Source organism: Mytilus edulis, chromosome 4, assembly GCF_963676685.1.
Source record: "Mytilus edulis chromosome 4, xbMytEdul2.2, whole genome shotgun sequence".
NCBI lineage: Eukaryota > Metazoa > Mollusca > Bivalvia > Mytilida > Mytilidae > Mytilus > Mytilus edulis.
Genome location: NC_092347.1, coordinates 98,024,187 through 98,049,342, shown reverse-complemented (window position 1 = coordinate 98,049,342; position 25,156 = coordinate 98,024,187). Strand labels below are relative to the sequence as shown.

Here is a 25,156-nt window from a genome sequence, read left to right as displayed (position 1 = left end):
AGTTGTGAAAAATATGGTCATGGCAATCCAATCTGAGGGTAGAAAACTCATCCAGGATAGTGATACCCAGGCTTGGGTACAAAACGTCAATCTAAACAATGGTTGTAAAATCTAATTCAAGATACCAGACTTAACTGGAATCGTGATAGCATCGGGTACAAAATATCGTTCTAAACAATGGTTGTAATAGAATCTTATTCAAGATACCAGGAATTGTCCATTGAACCAGTGGTTTTAAAAACTCATCCAAGAATAGCCGGTTTTACTGGGATATTTTGTTGATATTGACTATACCCTACATCTCGTTTGATATCTTTGTTGATATTGACTATACCCTACATCTCGTTTGATATTGACTATACCCTACATCTCGTTTGATATCTTTGTAGTAACTTTGCGTCATTTATAAACAATTTATTGATAAGCAGTGATTAAAGTAAACTAATGATAAAATAGCATGTCGAAAACGTATCAATTTAGTATATCCTTTTACTTCACCTCATGAGTATACGACTTTCATAATACATTCTAAGGTAAAAAGGATATTGATTTGAAGTTCTTCTCTCATGAGACGAAACCAAATTAATTTGAATGACGAACCGAATTAATTTGAAGTTAATCGCTTTTTTAGACGAAACCATATTAATTTTAAGTTTTTCTCCAATCAAACGAAATGTTTTTGTAACATTTTGAATTTTTCATTCCTTTGCAACGTTCTTAATTATTTCAAAGTGCATAAAAACGTAAAAAAAAATAAACTTCCATAAACTGTTCTTATTCTTTTATATTTCAACTCATTGCGGCATGCAACTTCGCTACGTTCAAAATTATTTCCAAGTGCATGAAAACGTTAAAAAAAATAAACTTCCATAAACTGATCTTATTCTGTTGTATATTTCAACTCATTGCTGCATGCAACGGCAGATGATTTGTTTTGTTCACAAATCAATTTATGAGGCGACCGCTTAGAAAAATCACTAATGCCTAAACAACCATTTTGTTCAAATGATAGCATCGTATTATTAGGTTATAAATACAGGTCATTGCGTAAGAAAAACGAACTTAAGCAATATACATTCACTAGAAGGTAATAACGGCTTAGGGTAATCCACTTCGAATTAAGGTACAAACTTTTAACTCCTTAAGACACCTGGCTACAGTTCATATACCTTATTTTGACAAAAATGTAAGCAAGATTAAGTTGTTTGATGTCTCTAAATCATCAACTTTGACCCCTAGTACCCATTTTACTGGCGTCATAAAGTTAGACAATGTACACATACCGTATATGATAAACCAGTCACTTTGACGGGTCAAAATCGTAACGATGTATATATACAGTACTTAGTTTATCTCTTTTTAAAATTTGATAAAGTTATTGATGTACATGCTAGTATCTTAATTTGTTTATGCAGACAAGTAGTCGAGTGCACCAGTACAAGTAACTTTTCAATAGTAGTACTTATGTATCTTTAAGATCATTATGATACTCAAATGACAGCTTATTATGTCAGGAATGCATGTGAATCTTGGCAAATACTTGATATCAAGTGTATAAAGTTTATTTTAATTTAGTTTCGTAAACAAATTTTATTTATTATCTGACTCGTGAAATCATGAAAGAAAGTGCATGGTTTGCATGTTCTCATGTTTACAGAAGAGATTCTAAAGTATTATTTTAAAAAGACGACTTCTTGTACACCCTTTTCCCGCCATACTTTAGCATGTAAATTCTCACGCCCATCATTGAGAAATTATGTTCTGCTCTATTTATGAATCAGTTTCTTTTATAATATAAATATATACATTATATTGTAATTAAAGCATATGAATTTCAGTTAAACACCTTTTAAATTAATTTTAAAAATCTACTTATTAATATATGAAGAATTTAATGTATTTTTCTTGTTATTATAAGTCGATTTTGAACCATTTATTTGTGTCAACCCTCATATATTTTAAGGAGATCAATATATTCAACTAACCAAATCAATGTTTGAAACCAATTATTTAAGGCATGCTTTTTTGGCTACATGTTCCCCTATGTAAAATATATTGTTTATGAAATCAAGACGTATGAAAACGCATTTTACCTCAAGCATCTCTTAGCTATACACCAGTACTCTTATATAAATATGGTCTTTCACAATCGAATGATTCTTTGAAAACTTTGATTCTATTGCAATGATTATTATAGGAAAAAAACCTTACTGAATATCTACATCTAGTTTTAACTTGACCCACGTATGCTTCATCTGTGCAGACACTCCAATCGTACCCCCCCCCCCCCCGGGGGAGGGGGTTACTTCCTATATTGTTAGTGGTATGATGGCGCAAAACAGGATCCCTTTTTCATGCCCTGCTGGTTAGAACAGGGTCCCTTTTTCATGTCCTGCTGGTCAGAACAGGGTCGCTTTTTCATGCCCTGCTGGTGAGAACAGGCCATTTTTTAAAACAAAGTAATTGTCTAGTACGGGATCGCTTATTTAACTGTTTAAGATAAAGTCCAGAACCGGGTCTAGAACAGCATCTATTTTTATATACGGTCTAGAACAGGGTATACATTTTCTGTCGGCACAGTTATACCCGAAAGGATAGTCAGTACCCCCCCCCCCCCCCCCCCCCCCTTTTCGGGATTGTACCATATTCAAATCAATGACCGGTTTAGAGACTGGATAAAGCAAAAACGCAAGACCGAATACAACACAGACATATGGGAAATTCACAACTTAAAAATTGTACATTCCGTGCAACATTGTCAACATTATTCTTAAAAGATGCAACCAGTTAAACAAAAATACATTACCAGGTTTTACTCAAAGTATGCAAGGGTTGGATAATACCACCTTCATTTCATTTTCGTGTTTTTTTTTAAATCAAATAACGAAAACAATATTAACGAGCGATATTTAATTTTATCACTGTAGAAAGCATTATAGAAATAATGTATAAAAAGGCATACAGGTTTTTTAAGAAACTGCATATGTTACATTATTTGTTCCCACTTAAATTCATTGTATAGTTAACAGTGCCAGATTAGTGTTGAGTTTATATATGAAACGGAACCAAGTGTCTATTTTAAAAAGATTAAAATGCAGTTTATTATCTTATACATAAATTATGTGTCTCCGCATTAAAAGATTAAGATGCAGTTTTTGATTAGAAGATTAAAAGTACTATACTGATTCATTGCCAAAAAAAAAAAAAAATAGCAGAAAATATCATAATAAATTTTATAATCAATTGAAACTTGTTTTTATATATCGTCTAGTGTCTCGACCAAGTACTAGTATTGCAAGAACGGAATATACTGAGAACTGCATACGATTTTTGATTATGTCAGCTTTCTTTGATATGTCTAGTGCAATAATTTCTAGTACAAATCAAGATATACCACTGTCCCAGGTTAGGGGGAGGGTTGGGATCCCGCTAACATGTTTAATCCCGCCACATTATGTATGTATGTGCCTGTCCTAAATCAGTAGCCTGTAATTCAGTGGTTGTCATTTGTTTATGTGTTACATATTTGTTTTCCGTTCATTTTTTTAAATAAGGCCGTAAGTATTCTCGTTTGAATTGTTTTACATTGTCATTTCGGGGCCTTTTATAGCTAACTATGCGGTACATCAAACTCTTGTTGATGCAAAAAAATAATTAATTCTATTTTTCGCGCCTGTCCCAAGTCAGGAGCCTCTTGTCTTTGTTTTTTTGTATGTGTTTTTTTTTCACTTTAGTTCATTTATATGTTTTAGAGTTAAGTGTGACGTCCACTGAACTAGTATACAATTTTATTCAGCTGAGGACGGTATTTTCTCGATGCGTTGAAGACCCATTTGCGGCCTTCGGCTGTTGTCTCTTTGACATATTCCGCATTTCCATTCTCAATATAAACGTCGGCATTTACACCACAAAGAGGCAAACAATTTAAGAGCATGATTTTTGTTTCATTTAGAGATTTTATCTTTGTGAAATAGAACGTTAGGTTCAAATATTAATTGTTCTCTTTAAAACAAAATCTCCCCGCAACTCCAAAGCTCGTTGAGGTACCGCGTACTAAATGCACATTACTTTGACTTTACATCAATCGTTTGTCGTTGAGGTACCGCGTACTAAATGCACATTACTTTGACTTTACATCAATCGTTTGTAAGAGAGACATCGAATACCATGGGATGTTGAATCTTTTCTTAGTTTGAAGGAAAAGCAAATTTAATTATTTATGTCACCTATTCTCGCCTTTGAAATAAATGACTGAAAGGGCTAATGTGAATCAAAGAGTCAAATCGAAACTTTCAATTTATAAATACTGGGATCAAAGTTAGGATTGTTTACATACTGGCCATAAAGTAAACTATAAGGTGACCGTTAGTATATGTAACGCCCAATTTATTAAGAAGTGGATACACGCGATCTTTTTGAAATGAGATAGTATTGAACAAGTAGTTCTTTGTACAACGTTAAGATAGCATACCATTTAACAATGCAATCAAAAACAAACATATAACTAAATGTTATAAAAAAACGAAACCGCTTGTCCTTTCAAACTCAAGGCTATTTGTTTCACTTAATTCAGTACCACCCCTTTTTTCTTTCGATTTATAATTTGAACTGTTTTATCTTGGTAAAACCAGAAAACATATACCTTTCTGCACAGTTTATGTTGAAAAGAAAGTCCTTTCGTCAGATTCAGACAATACACGTTTTCCTTAAATACACTATTTCCTTTTCAACTTTAGATTTCTATTGTAGCGTCTAAGATATATGTTACCTTATTACGGTACCTTTTAACCTTTTAAAATCAATTGTACTGTTACATTGAAGAGTTGACACTTGTTGTTTGGAAAGAATTTTCTCACCTTATAATTAGATAACTATTTTTCATGCATCAAGCGTATTATTACATCTGTAGCGCAATGTTGTACCATTATCAGCTGTCAATTGTTCTCATGTTGGCCAATGAAAATAGTCCATATTAACAAAAATTATTAGCTTATCGACGCACTTTAATAATCAAATTTAATGCTTCACTTGAATTATTCGCAATTAGACTCAGAACTGAAGTTTTAAGTTTGTGGAAATTATATTGCAAATAACATTTCATTCAAATGTCATTTCTGAAAGTATTTTGATTAATCTATGCACAGGGATATTGTGGAGCCAGGGTTGCGATACTGATACAAACTTCGTTTATGATACGTACGATGTAGTTATCAAATTGAGGCAAATTGACTTTATCTGCGGAAATTAGTTACAATTGACCCGAGTTTACCTTTAACAGGTAAAAATCACATCTTTATCTTGTTTAGGATACGATTTATATAAAATGGGGTAACGTATTCAGTGTCTTGAGATTGACGTCTGCAGATACACTGTGTAAACTTTCAGACTGACCGAACAAGTGAACTGAGATACACTTTGTAAACTTTAAGAGCTGGACAAGTGAACTGTCCAGACATGGAAGGCCGGAGTAAAGGTTAATACAATGCTCTACATCCAGAATGTTTTCGTTTGTGTTTTTCTGGTAAGTTATAATTATATTTTTTGTAATATTTTATCCTTTGATGCATAAATGGTTCAAAATAAAACTATGTTATAGATTGTTAAATGTGCATTCATCATGGTAATAGTTTCTTGTACTTGTATAAATATTACAATTTGCTTTTTATTATTTTTACATATATATGTCACAAACCCCCGTATTATGTATGCTTATATGACAACCTATAATGATTATAGCTATTATTAAGATTTATTTCGTTTGAATGGTTGATGTCCTATATAAATTTACATCTTTAAATAGTACAAAGATAATACTGCTATTTTTCACTGTAACCAAATAATTTGAAATAACAAGACAGACCGCTTCTGATTCACATTTCCTGATTCAAACAAATTTGAAAAGGAACGCTTTTAAGAGTTATTTGAGAGGTCTGCTTTACTACAGAAGTTTATCATATAGAGTGCTCGAACGTTTTAAAGAAGCGACAGCCATCTGTTCAATTAGTATGAATACGCCAGCAGTTTTGTTGTCGACAGGTCTTAAGGGCCATTTTTTTCAAAGCATAGACACAGTATAATTTTCAAAGTTTTTTGTGTGTAATATAGAAAAATTTGTGATGATGACTAAAGTGATGAATATCCAACCAAAAATGATTCTATAAAGTTATCACCTCTTCCTTTTTTTAAGTCGTATGTTGCATGTCAAATATTGTTTGCAGTCCTGTTTTCTGGGGTATGAAAATAATCTCTTGATTTTCGGGGGGATGGGCGGGTGGTAAGTGAGGGGAAATATAAGCATGCAATGGAAAAAACTAATGGTCAAACAGCAAAAGATCCTCCTGCTCCATCTCCTTCAATCTAATTAAAATATTGATCTCTGATTACGTTATACTACATATGTAGTATAACGTAATTAGATTGCATCTCCTTAAACAAATATCAAATGGTTGTCCCCCAAAACCAGTGACAGTCTACAGAAATTAATTATCATTTTGTAGTTCATGGTGTATGATATACAACATGTACAAGTTTATTTACAAATGATCGCTGATACTACTATTTGATTTGAGTTTTAAATTTTATTTGTGGTCACTGTTCAAACAGCAATTGTAGTAACTATAACATTTTCGTGTGCTGTTGTATTTATCTCAATATTGTCTTGTAATATTAGTTTTCCGGTACAATGCACGAAATAGGAAAGTTTTATTCGTATTAAAATAACGGTTACAACTATATATACCAATCGTGTACATTTAATGTCTTCACAATGGGGAAAAAATATATAATAACAATCAATAATTTCCAAAGAGTCTTCATTTATTGTGGATAAGAGACCATCGAGAATAAGAAACCGGCCATTAGATTTAGGATATGACCAAGTAACCAACAATTTAAAGAAAAATCTCACAATCGGTCACAAGATTCCTGACTGGTCGTATTTATGGTGTTATTCAGATGGAATAATGGAAAACACCCGTGATGTTTTCAACCGTCTTTAATTCCTAGTCTTCCAGGTCATATTTATATCAAATTTAGGTTTTTCAAAAGCAAGAGATAGAAATTGGGAAACACAATCGTGAGAAACATTTTCTTTAAAAAAATGTTTGTATCAAAACTCACTGACCGATTATAAACACCGGATGAACAAATAGCCTATTGACTGAATACATTGCTTTGTTTGTTTCATTGATATATAGCTTATTATTATCTTTAATATTATTTAACCAAGCTTTTCTTTCGTGATAAATGTCATAAAATAGATTACAGGTCATTGACACAGAAAAAGGCCCTCAGTTAGGACACACTAAAATACCCGGTTAGTTCCTGTTGCAGAATTTTGTACTAGTAAATAACGTTTATCGTGCATATAAAATCATTTAAATTCGAACATTGATCGAGGCTTAAAATAGGAAAAGCGGCGGTAAAGTTGGCATAAAACGTATGGAATGATCGTGTCTTCATAGTTACAACATTATGACCTTCAAATAGTAGTTATTCAAATGCTGTTTTTCAACATAACTAGCAAGTTACATTTGACCTTTGAGTTGACATATGTTACTACACTGAAGTGAGTGCTATCTTAGCTTGGGATCCTGAATCACTGCTCGACATGCACACAATAGCGTACTGATGTCGCGGGGAGCCAGACTAGTACTATCTATTATTTATAAAACAGAAGATGTGGTATGATTGCCAATGAGACAACTATCCACAAAAGACCAAAATTACACAGACATTAACAACTATAGGTCACCGTACGGCCTTCAACAATGATTGTATACTGACGGTGTCGAGTGTTCAGTAGTACTAATCCAATTTACTATTTGGATTTTCGGTTGACGTTTTTTTAATAACTGAAAACGTTTTTTTAATAACTGAAAACGTTTTTTTAATAGCTGAAAACGTTTTTGATAACTGAAAACATAAAGCTCTTTGCATGTCCTCGTTCCTTTAATATGCTTGAAATGAACAGTTATATGCCGGATACAAAATGGTGTCTGTACTGGACTCTTCCAAATAATACAAATATTTAGAAAGTTATATTGGTTTTAAAAGGTAAGAAGATAGTGAGGGATTATTTAAAAAAAGTTTAGCGGCAGTTATAAATACACCACTGAAGAGAATAACAGGACTGACTTATTTACTATGGAAACAGAAACTCCTTTAGTGGAAATTAAAAAAAATCTCTGATAATGATCATATCAAGGATTAATTAATACACACACATTTAGAACTATAAAATATAGCTTGTATGTTAATGGTCATAAAATAAATGTATTTTCTTAATGCGTTCACTTTTATAATATATGTTAAAAATTATAAAAGTAAATAATATAATAAACTGTTGTTCATGAAATGGAACAAAATTTAAGTATAGAACATGACTGTTAATAGTTTTTCCACTTTTGCGTGAATTAGTGATAAAATCAGATATTAGATATAATTCTGTTTAGTAACATATCCAACTTTTGTTTTTTATACGCCCCCAACACATGAGAGGCCTAAATATCACAATGAACTATTTGCAGCTGGTTATAAACCATAGCCAGACCAACCTATGTCTGTCCTTTCGATGAAACGATTTCGCGTGCTATACCAAGTATACCTTCAGCAAGTATTTAACTCTATTCGTATGCATTATGGATGGAAAGTTTTCTCATTGGCACTCATACCACATCTTCTTATATCTATAATGTTGGTTTGTATACATTGGCGATTTTCATTTTTATTATCACAAAGTTACAGAACATTTAATTTTTTCTGAAAAATAAGTAATACTTCGCATGTCGCGTTTTTAAAGGGTACATAAATGTACTGAAACTTGATAAAATTATAAAAAATGTTAATCTGAGGTTATGCATTCTTTTGGTTATTTTCACTGATGTTGCATCACTATAAAAGTGACTTTAATTATTTAAAATGTATTTTTTCTCATGCCGCGCACTTATGAGGGTTGTAAATATAGAAAACTGTTAAACATTCAGATCCAAAACGAGAAGGAAATAAAAGCCGAGTTGCACCACTGATTTAACAGAAACAAACATTATAAAAAAGAAGATGTGGTATGATTGCCAATGAGACAACTTTCCACAAGAGACCAAAAAGGACACAGAAATTAACAACTATAGTTCACCATACGACCTTCAACAATGAGCAAAGCCCATACCGCAGCTATAAAAGACCCCCCAAATGACAATGTAAAACAATTCAAACGAGAAAACTAACGGCCTTATTTATGTACAAAAAATGAATGAAGAATATGTAACACATAAGCAAACGACAACCACTGAATTACAGGATCCTGACTTGGGACAGGCTCATACATACAGAATTGTTCTTGTATGTTTTTTAATTTTATTTCATTTAGATGTTTTCGAGTTCAGTGTGACGTCCATTTTCACTGAACTGGTACACAATTTTATTTAGGGGCCAGCTGAGGACCACCTCCGGGTGCGGGATTTTTTTGCTGCGTTGAAGACCCATTGGTGGCCTTTTGTTTCACTTTTTGAAGAGAAAACTAATTGCAGTTTATTAAATGATATATATAATACAGAATGGATCAAACTCAATACAGATTATAAGACATCGACATTTTTATGAAATAAAAGGCGAATCATGAGAGTAAATGCATGGGTTCCCCGACACTGTGATTTACTGGATTACTGCAGCATGTCGCACAGAAAATGAACATATCTCTATACTATTTACTAAATCATACAAATTCAGTGGGATGAAATTGCATTTTTATCTCTTAAAATGATATCATAGATTGCATGCAACTGTACAGGAGTATTACATGAAACCAATGGAAAGTTTTACGCAAAAACCCATTTCTTTGTAATTAAAACTTTTTTAATATTTATAAAATATTGATAGAATTTGACTGCTGCGAATTTATGCAATGCCAGCAGCTTGGTGTAGGTTAAGAGAAGATTTTTTTTGTCACGCAAACTACTACAAAACGTTCATTTAGAAAGCGGACAAGTTTTTAAAGTTCTGCTAATATAGATACCTTGCATTTGAAAAAAATACAATTTCTAAAAAGGGCAATTGTGATAAAATTTTCTTAAAGTTTTGTGTTTTGTTCGATCGTCAAGCCTTTTTTCCAAAGAAAAGTGTATCACGTTTATACATCGTACCTGAAATGTATCGAACATTTGTATTTTGAACTCAGACAGAAATAAGTCTGTAACATTTTTTTTCAAATGAAAAAGGATGTCATTTGTGTTTTCAGTGTGCAAAATGTTTCGTACATTGACGATCAAAAGAAATGTAAAGGGAAAAATGTAACTATCATAAGAATTCTAGATAGTAAAAATCTCACTATCATAAGAATTCTAGATAGTAAGGATCAATTTCAATCAAAACGAAGCCAATAAATTCTATGCCGTAAGCTTCAAATATTATTTTTTTAGCTTACATGTGTTAACTTGATAACTCTTTGAAGGATTTTGACACTTTGGTAATTCCTTTATATTTAACTCTCTCAAATTAAATTTATTTATTTCATTATCATATTTTAAAGATAAATGCTTTATCGAATTTTAGTTGATAAAGTTGAAATACAGACGGTTTTATCATTTTCAATGTTATGGAAATTTTATGTCAATCAATGTCTATTTTGCTGTTGGATGAAATACATGTGCGTTTTCTTTTTAACTTTTTTTGGATTCGAGCGTCACTGATCAGTCTTTTGTAGACGAAACGCGCGTCAGGCGTAAATATAAAATTTAATTCTGGTATCTATAAGTTTTTTTCTCTCTTGCTAGTTTGTAAAATTCTTAAACGTACAATTCTAAAATATTGACATCTTAACGTTTATTTGTGCATTCCGAAATCATGTAAACATATGTGTGTGTTAAGGTCTCTCTCCCCTGCAGTATATAATAAGACTTCCAACACCCTCAATTTAGTTCAATTCAAAAACGACACAAACAAACAATAGAAAGAACCAAACGTGGTTAAGGTGACAATGCCACAAATTATTAAAGGAGATGGCACCTACAGAGTTGTACAATGAAGAAAATTTGATTATCTTTCTAAATACTAATTTAGAATATTAAAGGTTGAGCAATATTATGATATTTTATTACTTAAGATTTCTTTGATAATTATATGCACACGCAATAATATGTCTAGTCATTGTCAAATACTTGGAATATGAGAATTGTTATTTTACTGAAGGTAAGTTTGCCTTAAAATTAACTTGAACTGATGGTGATAAATGGAAATGATAATATCAATAATGATATGGATATTTAATGAATATTTTGGGGCCCTTTATAGCTTGCTGCTTAATGTGAGGCAACTGAATGTAACACTCCCGAACGTGTCCTTCCCCCCAAACGTGTCCGATTCTCCCAAACGTGTCTTTTCTCCCTAAACGTGTCCGAAATGTACAATATTTCCAAACGTGTCCGATTTCATAACCCCTAAACGTGTCCGATAATTGTTATTCGCCAAAACGTGTCTAATATTTAACGCCAAAACGTTACAAGTCTCTTAGCGCTTTTACATGTTTCTCTTAAATAAAATCGCTGATAACGTTTACGGCAATTCTATGATGGGAGACACACGTGATGAAGATGTAATTTATCAGATTAAGTTAGTTCGATGTAGGTTTTTAATGATTATAATAATTGCAAAATTAATCTGTTATTATTAAGTAACTTTGACTGCAGTTGTTTATTGTCCAGTTGCAAGTATTTCATATTCGTTTAGAGCGAACATACACATAGTTCTGGAGTTGAATTAATCGTTAAATTTGTTAATTATTTTGTACTTATAAACTCCGATGATGCCTTTTATATTTATCCGAATATTGCATGGCGGGATTTTAACAGTATTTTTTTTACTTTTGTCAATAGTTTGTGTGTATTTCAAAAGCCCATCAAATTATAAACTTGTTATCCGGGTTTTTAATAAATTTTAGGTTTCCACCATCCCTAAAGACACACGATAAGAAACATAACGTCCAGTGCCAAATATGTCATGCATAAGTTTTATAGATTCTTTTTTTTTTATGAATATTACTGTTATGTGATCAATGCCGGTTTTAAATGCAAATTTATTTTGTAGTGTATAAATAAACTTTAGAATGTTGATTACCTATTGTCCAGTTGCAAGTACTTTATGCATATTTAGAGCGCACAATAGTTTTGCAAGTTTTAATGTTTTTACAGTTGTACTGTACACATAAACTTTAAACTAAACTTTAAACTGATGATCGCGTATTGTCCAGTTGCAAGTATGTCATGCATATTTAGAGAGAACATACAAGTTTTAATGTTTTTGCAGTTCTATTTAGAGAGAACATAGGCTATAATACCTGTTTTTGTTGTTGTTTTTTTTACATTTTAACATACATATTTTAATGTTTTTTCTGTTCTTTTGTTAACATAAACTCTAGACTGTTGGTTGCATATTGTCCAGTTGCAAGTATTTCATGCAAATTAGAGAAAACATACAAGTTTTAATGTTTTTTTTCAGTTCTACTGAATAAATTAACTTTAGACTGTTGATTGCGAATTGTCCAGTTGTCAGTATTTCATGCATAATTAGAGAGAACATTAAAGTTTTAATGCGCAGAGAAAGGGACACTTTGACACGTTAACTCTACTGTTTAACTCAACATGTTTGCTTACAATTTACAAACGAAATAGCCGAAATAACGCCCCCACTTTAAGCCAGTTTAATTCTTCCGTTTTGAAAAAGTACTAACGTGCTTATGTATATTTTTAATGAAATGGTAAAATTAGTATACGTTAATGAAATAGCAATAACCAAATAACGCTTGATATGGACACGTTTTGGGGATTGGACACGTTTGGGGGTTAGTTGAGAAATGGACACGTTTGGGCGTTTATACAAATGACACGCTTTGGCGCAGTTTTCAGCTAGACATGTTTGGGGGGGAATCGGACACGTTTGAGGGGAAGGACACGTTTCTGAGTGTTACATATCTATTGACACATATACTACCATTTCTACTAGATTTTATTTTTAGAATAATAGGAAAACAAAGTATATGGGGTGCCATAACACAAAATCAGGACATGGACAGCAAAAATTAAAAAAAACCCACAAAAAGCACGGAAATAGTGCTTGAGTTGCTGTTCTTCATTATTTGTTAGATATATATCCGTAATGTAGACTATAAGTAGATTGAAAATATTTCGAACATGAACTTAGTATAATATATATGTCCAAATGATTTTTCATAAATATACAATGACACTCAAAATATTTTATTTTGTTATTTCAAGTATTTATATTTTCTTTCACTGTAATAAAAATGTCATTTTAAAAGGACTTATTGACACACTTTTGAAAGTCCACATCTCTTCCAAACAAAATTCATAGACGGCATGAAAGCATTAAAAACAAAGCATTAACAAACTAGGTATAAGTATCAGATACATAATCTTTTTCAATTGAAGTTACTAATTTGGTTATCTTAATTTGTTAGGTTGCTATCTCTATATGATGTAACCCTCCTTCTCTTTTTACTGCCGTTGGAACATTTAGTCCTCGTTAACACAGTCAGATGGTTTCCTTCCGTCACTATACATACTATATATATTATTTGATAATTTGTTTGAAATATTATCAAATTAGCAAAAAGAAAGTTGTGAATAACGGCATGGACCGCGTACTACACGTTACAGGTCCCCCTTTTTTACATAAAAAAATGATAAAAACTGGAGGTTATTTTTGTCATCGTATCACTCATTTTCAAGTACATCGTAGTGGTTTTCAGCCGTACCTCCGAATTATTTTTAAAGCAACCACCCCCCCCCCCCCCTCGTTTCTCTATAAAAGTAAAGTCATATTAAATATTTGTCATAAGCCTATAAGGTATAATTACCCCCTCTTTATTATATAAGATTACCAGATTGATTTATGGATACACATCTTGTGTCTGTATAGTAAACATATTAACATTAACATACGTTTTACCGATATTTTGTTACTTAAACTTTAAATTTAGATATGTGGAAAAACAAACACTATATTATCCTGAAGGCGGTTTAACTTGCACAAAATAATTAATTTGTGTGTTGATGATGTTATTGCATGTCTCTTTTGTAACAAATATATTTATTTGATAAAGATAAGTAAATCTCGTGCTATATTTTCACAAGCTGTGAGAATAGGAGCAAGACAATCACATGGTCAACTTGAAAGGACATGGAACCTGGAATTAGCTACACTGTTTATTTGTGTAGTGTACTTATGGGTTTCAGCAAACCTTAAAACTTGGACTAAGATATATAAATAAGTAGATGTTGTATGATTGGAAATGAGACACTGAACACTTCACAAGAGACATGTTTACATATATAGGCCACTCAGTATTCGACCTTTAACAACGAGTAAAACCTATACCGCATAGTGATCTACAAAATACCACGAAACGACAAATTTAGAACAATTCAACCGAGAAAAGGCCTGATTTATGTACAAAACAATGAACGAAAAACAAATATGTCTGACAGATATACAGCAACAAGTGACAACCACTGAAAAACAGGGTCTGACATAATGTGGCAAGGTTAAACTTGTTTGTTGGCGCCCAAACCCTAACACGAGACAAGGGTGTAACAGTACAACATAAGAAGAAGCTGTAAAAGTTGAAAAAGGCTTATCTCATCACATTGATACACAGCAGAAGAAAAACATCTATCAAAAACACAGATCAGACGATCATATTCTTATATGTTACAACAACAAAGACTCAAAGAACAGAGATCACTCGCAGTCACTGACAGCTAATTCAATATCATGAACATGAATTGATAATCTTTTAGAAGAAGTTTATTTAAAGGATTGATAAGCGTACCCGGAGTCGGACTGTATGTACATTTCGGGACTCGGTATACTCGGTATACAGCTAACACGTTTAAAATAGGTTTTCCACAGCCAAACTTCCATACCAAATCTGTGTATCTATTGAAGAATTCTTTAAAGGTTTCAAGTAATTTGTGGTAACGAAACCAGTAATACATAGATTACGGTTCATAAAATAAAAAAACGTTACTACAGATACGGGCAGATGTTTGTCTTTAAAATGTCAGCGTTACATACAATCTCTAGATAACCCGGCAGATTATCTTTCTCTTATCCATATAAAAATGCCACAAACACAATAAAATACAATAACAAGGAGATGTGTTTTGATTGTCAAAGGGACAAATATCCACCAGAGACCAAAGTACGAGGATGTAAACAACGATAGGTCACAATTAGGCCCTCAACAATGAGCAAAGCACACACTGTAAAGAAAGCTATCAATCCGGCCCAAGTGTTGCCTTGAAAAACTATATCACGTTACACCTCACTCACACAGGGACGTAACGGCGTCGAGGTATGCGTACTAAAGGTCATAATTTTCCTGTTAAAATCATATTCAAATGTTATTGTTCAATTGTTTAGTTTGACAAATGATGTTGACATTTCATTTTGCTTGTTTGATATTTGTAATATTTATGAAATGTAGCTATAATATGGCAAATATGGCGTAGCGTGATATTTCATGTGGAATGTCAAATATGCATATTTACTAAGTTTTACATGAATTTGATCTACTTTATTAAATCAATTTATAGTACTATATATTTTGGGATATTTAGATTTACTTACTTACTTACCGCCCTTTTACGCCATTGGCGTGTAGGGCAGTAAGGGATATTTAGATGCAGTTCCAGTATTTCTCATTCATAAAACATTTCACAAAAATCCGACATACAGCCAAATTAACGTATACGAAACAAAAACCTCAGCATAGAATGGTATGATTTTTACTGTCCAAGTATTTCTAACGGAGTTTTATTTCATTTTTAAAATCTTTTTAAAAGACTGTTGTAGGTATAAAAACAGTAAAATATTTGCAAGTTTTAATCACGAAAAAGAGTAATTAGTAATACAAAATGTATTGTGAAAGGTGTCTGAATTAAAGAGTATCGGAAGACAATGTCTGAAGATTGCTATTGTGCAATATTTGAACACACAATGTATAAGTTTATCGAGCTAAAGTAAATCATCAGACCTTTGCTTCAGATGCTCTTTAATTCAGACACATTATACAACGCGTTTCTATTACTAATTGCTCTTTTACGTGAGTAAAACAATTACCGCTGAGTTTAAAATAACGTTTCAAATAAAGTTGTCATTAGTAATTAACAAAAATCTGGAGCCAAAATCAATTCTCAAGTGAAACCAAAAACGATATTTCTTACTTCTTAGTCATTTTTTTAATATTAAACATTTTTTTGTTGTTATTCATTATCTTTCAATTTCATATTCTGCGAAATAAAACATTGATTGCTTATTGCTCTTAACTTTAGAAACAAAATCTATACGCTATTAAAATATATAAATAATTAAAAAAGAACTACATTCGACAATATATCTCGTTATGCACTCAGGAAAAACAACATCTCATAAACGGATTCTGATTATTTAAGATGTTTTCCCTTATTTCAGATAGTAGAACTAACATTTGCTGGCTCCTGGTATAATTGGGGAGGATGGAATGAGTGCTCTAGGTCATGTAATGGGGGACTGTCTAACAGAAGACGGATGTGTTACGGGGGTAACTGTATTGGAAACGATATCCAATACAGACTTTGTAATACGCAGGTATATATGAAACATATAGTTTAGCAAGTAGATTAATTCCTTCAAACTGTAATTTATTGATATTTTCCTGTTATTAGTTTTATACAAATGTAAGTTTTTCTTTTATTTTGATTAGAGTGTGGTAAGTGTTCAATATTCATTGAACGGCGGGTTTGGGATTTCTTGCTGCGTTGAAGACCTCTTTGGTGGCATTTGGATGTTTTCTGCTTTTTTGCCGGGTTGTTGTATCTTAAACACGTCCCCGTTTCCGTACTGTATTTATTAAACTATATAAAAATAATTATTTGTAATAATTTCTTGTAGAAATGTCCATCGGACGATATTATACCGGAGTATGAAGCTTGTCAGTCTTACTCCGGAAGCACTGAATGGATTCCTCGCCAAAAGTACCAATGTTCTGTCTCCTGTTTCGGCAAAACTAAACAAATTCCGGACATGATCAGTATTAATTTGGCTGATGGTACGAAATGTAGTAAACATTCCAGTCACTATTGTATAAATGGAAAGTGTTTGGTAAGTTTATGTTTGAAAACAATATCTTTGCAAAATTCCTATATATGTAATATTTTATGGAAATATGGATTTTTATGAAAGTTTGGTCTCTGAGTTAAATTATTTTAATGCAGACAAAGGACTTGTTGGTAATATTATTGAATATCAAATAAAACATATGTTTATAGACGTTCTTGCTGTCTTTTTTGATTTGTAACTTCGTCTACAGATCATGACTATGAATTAGTTACTAGATTGCACGATTTGAATATTGAGAAGATGAGGTATATTTGGCAATGAGGCAACTCTCCACCAGAGATTAAACGACATAGAAGCAAAAAACTATCATTTCACCTTACGGCCTTCAACAATTGAATGGAACATCTTTTTCTCTTTCTCACGAGTAACAACACTTGTGCCTTAAGTGAAGATAAAGTGCTAATCATTCGGAATTTCCGGAGCATTGAGTTAACTCCTTGTTTTAGTGGAGTCCGTGTTGCTCAATCGTTAGTTTCTGTGTAATATTTTGTGAATTAGTGGTCATGGTATACTATTGTCAGTTCTTCTGTGTAGTATTTTGTGAACTAGTGGTCATGGTATACTATTGTCAGTTCTTCTGTGTAGTATTTTGTGAACTAGTGGTCATGGTATACTATTGTCAGTTCTTCTGTGTAGTATTTTGTGAACTAGTGGTCATGGTATACTATTGTCAGTTCTACTGTGTAGTATTTTGTGAACTAGTGGTCATGGTATACTATTGTCAGTTCTACTGTGTAGTATTTTGTGAACCAGTGGTCATGGTATACTATTGTCAGTTCTACTGTGTAGTATTTTGTGAACTAGTGGTCATGGTATACTATTGTCAGTTCTACTGTGTAGTATTTTGTGAACTAGTGGTCATGGTATACTATTGTCAGTTCTACTGTGTAGTATTTTGTGAACTAGTGGTCATGGTATACTATTGTCAGTTCTTCTGTGTAGTATTTTGTGAACTAGTGGTCATGGTATACTATTGTCAGTTCTTCTGTGTAGTATTTTGTGAACTAGTGGTCATGGTATACTATTGTCAGTTCTTCTGTGTAATATTTTGTGAACTAGTGGTCATGGTATACTATTGTCAGTTCTACTGTGTAGTATTTTGTGAACTAGTGGTCATGGTATACTATTGTCAGTTCTTCTGTGTAGTATTTTGTGAACTAGTGGTCATGGTATACTATTGTCAGTTCTTCTGTGTAGTATTTTGTGAACTAGTGGTCATGGTATACTATTGTCAGTTCTTCTGTGTAGTATTTTGTGAACTAGTGGTCATGGTATACTATTGTCAGTTCTTCTGTGTAGTATTTTGTGAACTAGTGGTCATGGTATACTATTGTCAGTTCTTCTGTATAGTATTTTGTGAATTAGTGGTCATGGTATACTATTGTCAGTTCTTCTGTGTAATATTTTGTGAACTAGTGGTCATGGTATACTATTGTCAGTTCTTCTGTGTAGTATTTTGTGAACTAGTGGTCATGGTATACTATTGTCAGTTCTTCTGTATAGTATTTTGTGAATTAGTGGTCATGGTATACTATTGTCAGTTCTTCTGTGTAATATTTTGTGAACTAGTGGTCATGGTATACTATTGTCAGTTCTTCTGTGTAGTATTTTGTGAATTAGTGGTCATGGTATACTATTGTCAGTTCTTCTGTGTAGTATTTTGTGAACTAGTGGTCATGGTATACTATTGTCAGTTCTTCTGTGTAATATTTTGTGAACTAGTGGTCATGGTATACTATTGTCAGTTCTTCTGTGTAGTATTTTGTGAACTAGTGGTCATGGTATACTATTGTCAGTTCTTCTGTGTAATATTTTGTGAACTAGTGGTCATGGTATACTATTGTCAGTTCTTCTGTGTAGTATTTTGTGAACTAGTGGTCATGGTATACTATTGTCAGTTCTTCTGTGTAATATTTTGTGAACTAGTGGTCATGGTATACTATTGTCAGTTCTTCTGTGTAATATTTTGTGAATTAGTGGTCATGGTATACTATTGTCAGTTCTTCTGTGTAGTATTTTGTGAACTAGTGGTCATGGTATACTATTGTCAGTTCTTCTGTGTAGTATTTTGTGAATTAGTGGTCATGGTATACTATTGTCAGTTCTTCTGTGTAATATTTTGTGAACTAGTGGTCATGGTATACTATTGTCAGTTCTTCTGTATAGTATTTTGTGAATTAGTGGTCATGGTATACTATTGTCAGTTCTTCTGTGTAATATTTTGTGAACTAGTGGTCATGGTATACTATTGTCAGTTCTTCTGTGTAGTATTTTGTGAATTAGTGGTCATGGTATACTATTGTCAGTTCTTCTGTGTAGTATTTTGTGAACTAGTGGTCATGGTATACTATTGTCAGTTCTTCTGTGTAGTATTTTGTGAACTAGTGGTCATGGTATACTATTGTCAGTTCTTCTGTGTAGTATTTTGTGAACTAGTGGTCATGGTATACTATTGTCAGTTCTTCTTCGACTTTTTATTGGCTCCTTGGTATTTTCTTCCTATTTGTTTTTGTCTATTCATAAATAGATAACATGATATTCACTAGACTGTATTCTATAATATATATATCCTGCTTTACAGAAACTTGGTTGTGATGGTATAGTGGGCTCATCTAAAGTTGTCGATGATTGTGGTATCTGTGATGGCGATGGTACCTTTTGTCAAGAACGAGAACCAACCGAGGACAAACATGTTTACCAATGGGACGTTCGGTGGACATTTTGTTCTGTATCATGTGGCGTAAGTCAAATTCAATTATACGCAGGGATGGAACCAGGACCCTTTTTTTTTAAAGGGGTATCATATTAGAAAATGGAGATAAGGGAACAAACAAACAAAAAACGATTAAATCAATTTATTTTGAAATCTTAATCAACAGAGGTGGCGAACACCGTAGGTTGAATATGAACGCCATTTGTTAAATATGTACAAAATATTCCAAACATGCGACATTCAAAAACTATAGATATAACGTTTTCACTCTATGCTTTGACTTTGGGAACATAAATTTTCTAATTTCGTAATAAGACCAATCAGGACAGTTTTAAGTATAGGACAGGAAAGTGGATGGGACATAATAAGGAATGATTCACTAAATGAGATGCAATTTTGTCAATTAAATGAATAAAGGCAACAGTAGTATACCGGTGTTCAAAAGTCACAAATCGACTGAGAGAGAACAAATCCGGGCCGCAAACCAAAACGAGGGAAACACAACAACTGGCCCGAGAACACAGTTATTTCGTAGTGCATTTCTTTTAGACAATAAATTCAAATTAAAAAAATCGCACCTGCTCTTTCTCAAAAATATTTTTACAGTGTAGTGTACTACCAGTGAGACAAATAATATCAAAATTATAGAAAATTCTCCCAGCTCTAACTCAAAATATTGACAATTCTGTGTTAAGGGGGTGTAAAATTCAGTTTGACAGCTTCAGACGTGATAAAATTTGACCTTTTAGAACTGGACCAAATCACTACTTAACATAAAGTTTCAGCACCCAAATTTTTTTGACATGTAATTACATCCCCCTACTTAATATTTCATGCATTTAATATAAATAAATAAATTGGGAAAGTGTATTAAATAAAACATGCAAGTTATACACTGTTTACACTAGGGACTAAGACAACGAAAACCAAAGGACGATAACTGTGTCCTTGGACCAACTATAAGAGGAAAACAAAAGAACAAAAGAACCACTGAAAAGCAACAAAACAAACGCCAACATACATAGACACGAACTGTTTGATACCGCTGCAATATTCCTGACTTGTTATAGGATATTTTCAGAAAAATGGTAGCCAAACCTCGCGCTCCGAATGACAATGTTAAAAAATATCGCTAAAATGACAACACTACGTGACAGAAATACAGCACAAAATCGAGGCAGAAATACAACACAAACGCATGCAAGAACACTCATCACGGAGAAAAGCAAAACAAGTAATATAAAGTCGACACAACATGCAAAACGCACAACAACGACGAACATCTTCCATCAACGACAGACACCACACACAGTGACGCACTTACTTACGTAACAAACATGCGATCTCGAACTTCTACAATTATTTTCAAAAGCCAGTCAAAACAATTCTCATAACAATGATGATATTGAAAAGAAATTTTATAATTATATTAAATGACTTCAAACAATAAGGCATAACATATTATCCTTCCGAAACCATAACAGAAATATCAAAATAAATGGAATGTTGGATGTACAAATACGGGGATACGCCGTTTAGCAATGCAAATTCACACTCGGTATAACATTCGGGAATAGGTCACGTTCTGACATATTAAAACATTGTGTGGCATATCAATGCATACCGAGAAATTGAATTGATTTGTACCGTCTTGAGGTTTGTAAATCTAAGCCTTTTGTGATTAAAAAATTGTTACTACACAGAAAGTCTAAAATAACAGGCAGTATTCTGATTTTGAAATATTACACAAGTATGAGCATTTTGTTGCTGGAACATACCCGAACCATTTACACGACAACTGTAAATAAGCAAATGTGCCAATGAGACAACTCTCTCCATCCAAGTCATAACGTATAAAAAGTTAACAATTATAGGTCAAAGTACGGCCTTCAATATGGACTATTGACTCACAGCGAACAGCAAGCTATAAAAGGCCCCCAAATTACTTGTGTGAACAATTCAAACAGGATACCAACGGTCTAATCTATATAAAAATCGAGAAACGAGAAACACTTATGAACAACACCAACAAAAGACAACCACTGAACAACAGGCTTCTGACTTATAATATGGTTTATTTAATGGAGCTTTCTAAAGTCTGCTCATTTTTGATTAGACAGGATTTCAGACATCCCGAGTGAGTTGCTGGAACATAAAATACGGTCAACAAGTTCCGGAATTCTACTGTGATTACAAAACTCAACCAACAGAAAGTAAACGCGAATGTTCATCCGCATCATGCGGTCCACAGTAAGTGTCATGTACAATACATTATTCATTACCAGCATGCGGTCCATAGGAAGTCTCATGTACAATACATTATTCATTACCAGCATGCGGTCCACAGTAAGTGTCATGTACAATACATTATTCATTACCAGCATGAGGTCCACAGTACAGATTGTTCGTCGACAACATGCTGTCCACACTGACAGTAAGAGTCAAAGAAAAATTAAATGCTCCTTAAAATAAAGCCATTCACAATCTATAGTAACTTCAAAGTACAATTAGCTGTTCGTTAGCGGTATTCAGTCCACAGTAAGATTGAAAGTTCGTCACCATGCAGTATGCCGTCCAGTTAGTGTCAAGGTACAATAGAGTGTTCGTTATCGGCATGCGATCCTTGGTAATCTTTATAGTTCGTTATCTTATTTCGTACTTTTATTTATGCCGGAGATTTTGTAGTTTCAGCATGAAGAGAAAAAAACTTGATTTATAAAATTAAAGATATTGTAATATGTCTACAAAATGTCGGTTATTTTCAACTTCTTGAATCGGGTAGAAAGAACAAAAGGCATTTTCGATTGTTTTCACTAATTTAAATTTTAGTTTGAGTGATTCGAAGTTTTTTCAGTAATATTATAAATATGATTAAAGTGTTGTGCATGGGTCTTTTCAGGTGGAGAATGAGTTTATGGGAATCTTGTTCTGTTCAGTGTGGCGGAGGTATTCAGAGGCGGAAGGTTACATGTGTTCACACTCCAGGAAGGTACAAAACATTAGAGGTGGCATCATATCGCTGTCCCGATCCTATTCCACCATCAGAAAGACCTTGTAATATACAGTTCTGTCCCTCAAATTGGCAGACTGGACCATGGACACAGGTAATACATTGTCATCTTGTGATAGTAATTTTCCTTTAGAGCAAAATTCCGTATCATTTCATTTTCTGCAGTATTCGGAAGCGTATACAAGAATAAGGGGTTACAAATATTACCGGTTCTTTGACATGTTCAAGAATTGTAATGAAAAAGAAAATATTTTTTGTTGCTTTTGAAAATCTAAACAGATAAACATTTTCAGATAACTATAACAGTTGACAAGATACTGAAATGTTTTTTTACCTAACACAAGTCCAACTAAGCATTTCCAAAATGGTACTAAAACTTTGAAAAATGTGTTTTTATTCATGATGAAGGGAACAAATTTAACAATTAAGAATATGCATTATATATTTTTTATATTTCAGTGTTCAGTTACATGTGATGTTGGAGTCCAAGGGCGTCCCGTTTATTGCATGAAAACCTTTGTTCGTGGAATAAAAGTTAATGTCTCAGACAATGAATGTATGGGACTAAAGCCCCAAAATTCACGACCATGCTCTCAGCCGCCATGTTTTAAAATGCTTTCATTCTCTCCTCATATCACACAAGACAATTCAACATTTATTCAGTTAAAGAAATCAAAAACAATTCGACTTAAAATTGGTGTAAAGGCCATTCTTTTGTCAAGACAATCAGTAAAAATAGATTGTCCAGTGGACAACTTTGATACATCACTTATATTTTGGACTAAAAATAGTAGACTTATATCAACGTCTGTTTTCAATAGAGTGTACGTTACCTCTAAGGGTGCTCTTAAGATCAAAAGGACCGATGTGTCTCGAGATACGGGAATATATACTTGTATAGCAGGGATGGAAAGTGGAAATGTAGACATAGAATTCCAAAGTAAAAAGATTGCAAGGCAAAAAGCAAAGAAAATAAAAAAGATAATGTCTAATAAAATTAAGAATGAAATTCTTAACATACCTCAGTCAGACACTATTCCTGGAAGTGGACCACAAAATATAATAGCAAGGCCAAGTGATATTAAACATTCCAAAAACTCTGCAGTATATGTTACAAGCGGTTGGTCGAAATGTTCTAGAACTTGTGGTTATGGTTTTCAAACTAGAAAAGTAACGTGTAATATTGTGACAGATAAATATATAAAAATCGTAGCAGACAAGCAATGTAACGAAGAAAAACCAGAAAACCACAGAGTATGCCAAGATAATCCATTTTGTCCAGTCTGGAGAGATGGACAATGGTCAGAGGTAAGGTACCAATAGATATTCACATTTTTTGTACGGGTATATTTCCAATTAATATAGAAAGCACAATGAGAACGAATATATCGAGGCATAGTTATATATCAAAGAAATAGCTGCAGAGCAACAAAAAAGACAACTTAGGTGTGAACACGCGACAACAACAAGCAAATTGTGAAGTATTTTGACCCACTTTTATTGATCCTGCCATTGTGGTATTATAACTGTTAGACAGTTTGAAACATGTTCTAAGCTACAGATTTTATGGTCGGGAAACACGAGTAGAATTTAACGGTGCCAAAAAGAGTAATTGGTATATTCAACCTGCAGCTGAATGATTAAACCATTTGTCTATTATTGATATCTAAAACTAGTGGTCTTTAATTAATCAACACTTTCAACATTGGTTATACAACAATTTCATCTGCAAAATAAAGCAAAATAAAGGCAACAGTAGTATACCGCTGTTCGAAATTCATAAATCGATTGAGAAAAACTAATCCGGGTTACAAACTAAAACTGATGGAAAAGCACCAAACAGTTAAGAATATAAACCCATATGCAAAAACAACAGGAAGAGCATATAATACAGTCTCTTTGTATTCTACGTGCATATAAACTATATGTACTTTCTTTTGTTAATAATCCAATCTTATTAAACTGTAGTGTTCAGTAAAAACATGCAAGTTGGATGGAATAGCAGTACAAACCAAAGAGATACATTGTAATGCAGAAAATAACCAAACCATTACACTCCCTCATAATAAGTGCGACATAAAAGTTCGTCCTCAAACTCATAGACAGTGTATCAATGAAGAATGTGAGGCTATCTGGAAAACCAGTAAATGGACATCGGTAAGAATATACGTGCATCAACAATAATATATTATAAAGTCCTTACATATTTTGGCAGCTTATACGTTGTTATTAGCTTATGCTGTTAATATTTGCTGTCGGTT

General features: G+C 32.9%; 1 protein-coding gene across 2 annotated transcripts in view; it reads left to right on the top strand.

Annotated features, from left to right (window-relative positions):
• Positions 1-25,156, top strand: part of LOC139521202 (protein madd-4-like) — a 33,805-nt gene that overhangs the window by 5,535 nt on the left and 3,114 nt on the right. The window contains exons 1-8 of one of the 2 annotated variants that reach the window (XM_071314572.1): positions 4,888-5,521; positions 16,486-16,641; positions 16,945-17,154; positions 19,754-19,912; positions 22,002-22,135; positions 22,785-22,989; positions 23,355-24,203; positions 24,864-25,052. In XM_071314572.1, the coding sequence (XP_071170673.1) occupies positions 5,483-5,521; positions 16,486-16,641; positions 16,945-17,154; positions 19,754-19,912; positions 22,002-22,135; positions 22,785-22,989; positions 23,355-24,203; positions 24,864-25,052 (1,941 nt within the window). In that variant the 5' untranslated portion in view covers positions 4,888-5,482. Of the gene's footprint in view, positions 1-4,887; positions 5,522-16,485; positions 16,642-16,944; positions 17,155-19,753; positions 19,913-22,001; positions 22,136-22,784; positions 22,990-23,354; positions 24,204-24,863; positions 25,053-25,156 lie in introns of those variants that run through there. The other variant, XM_071314571.1, reaches the window with a different exon arrangement.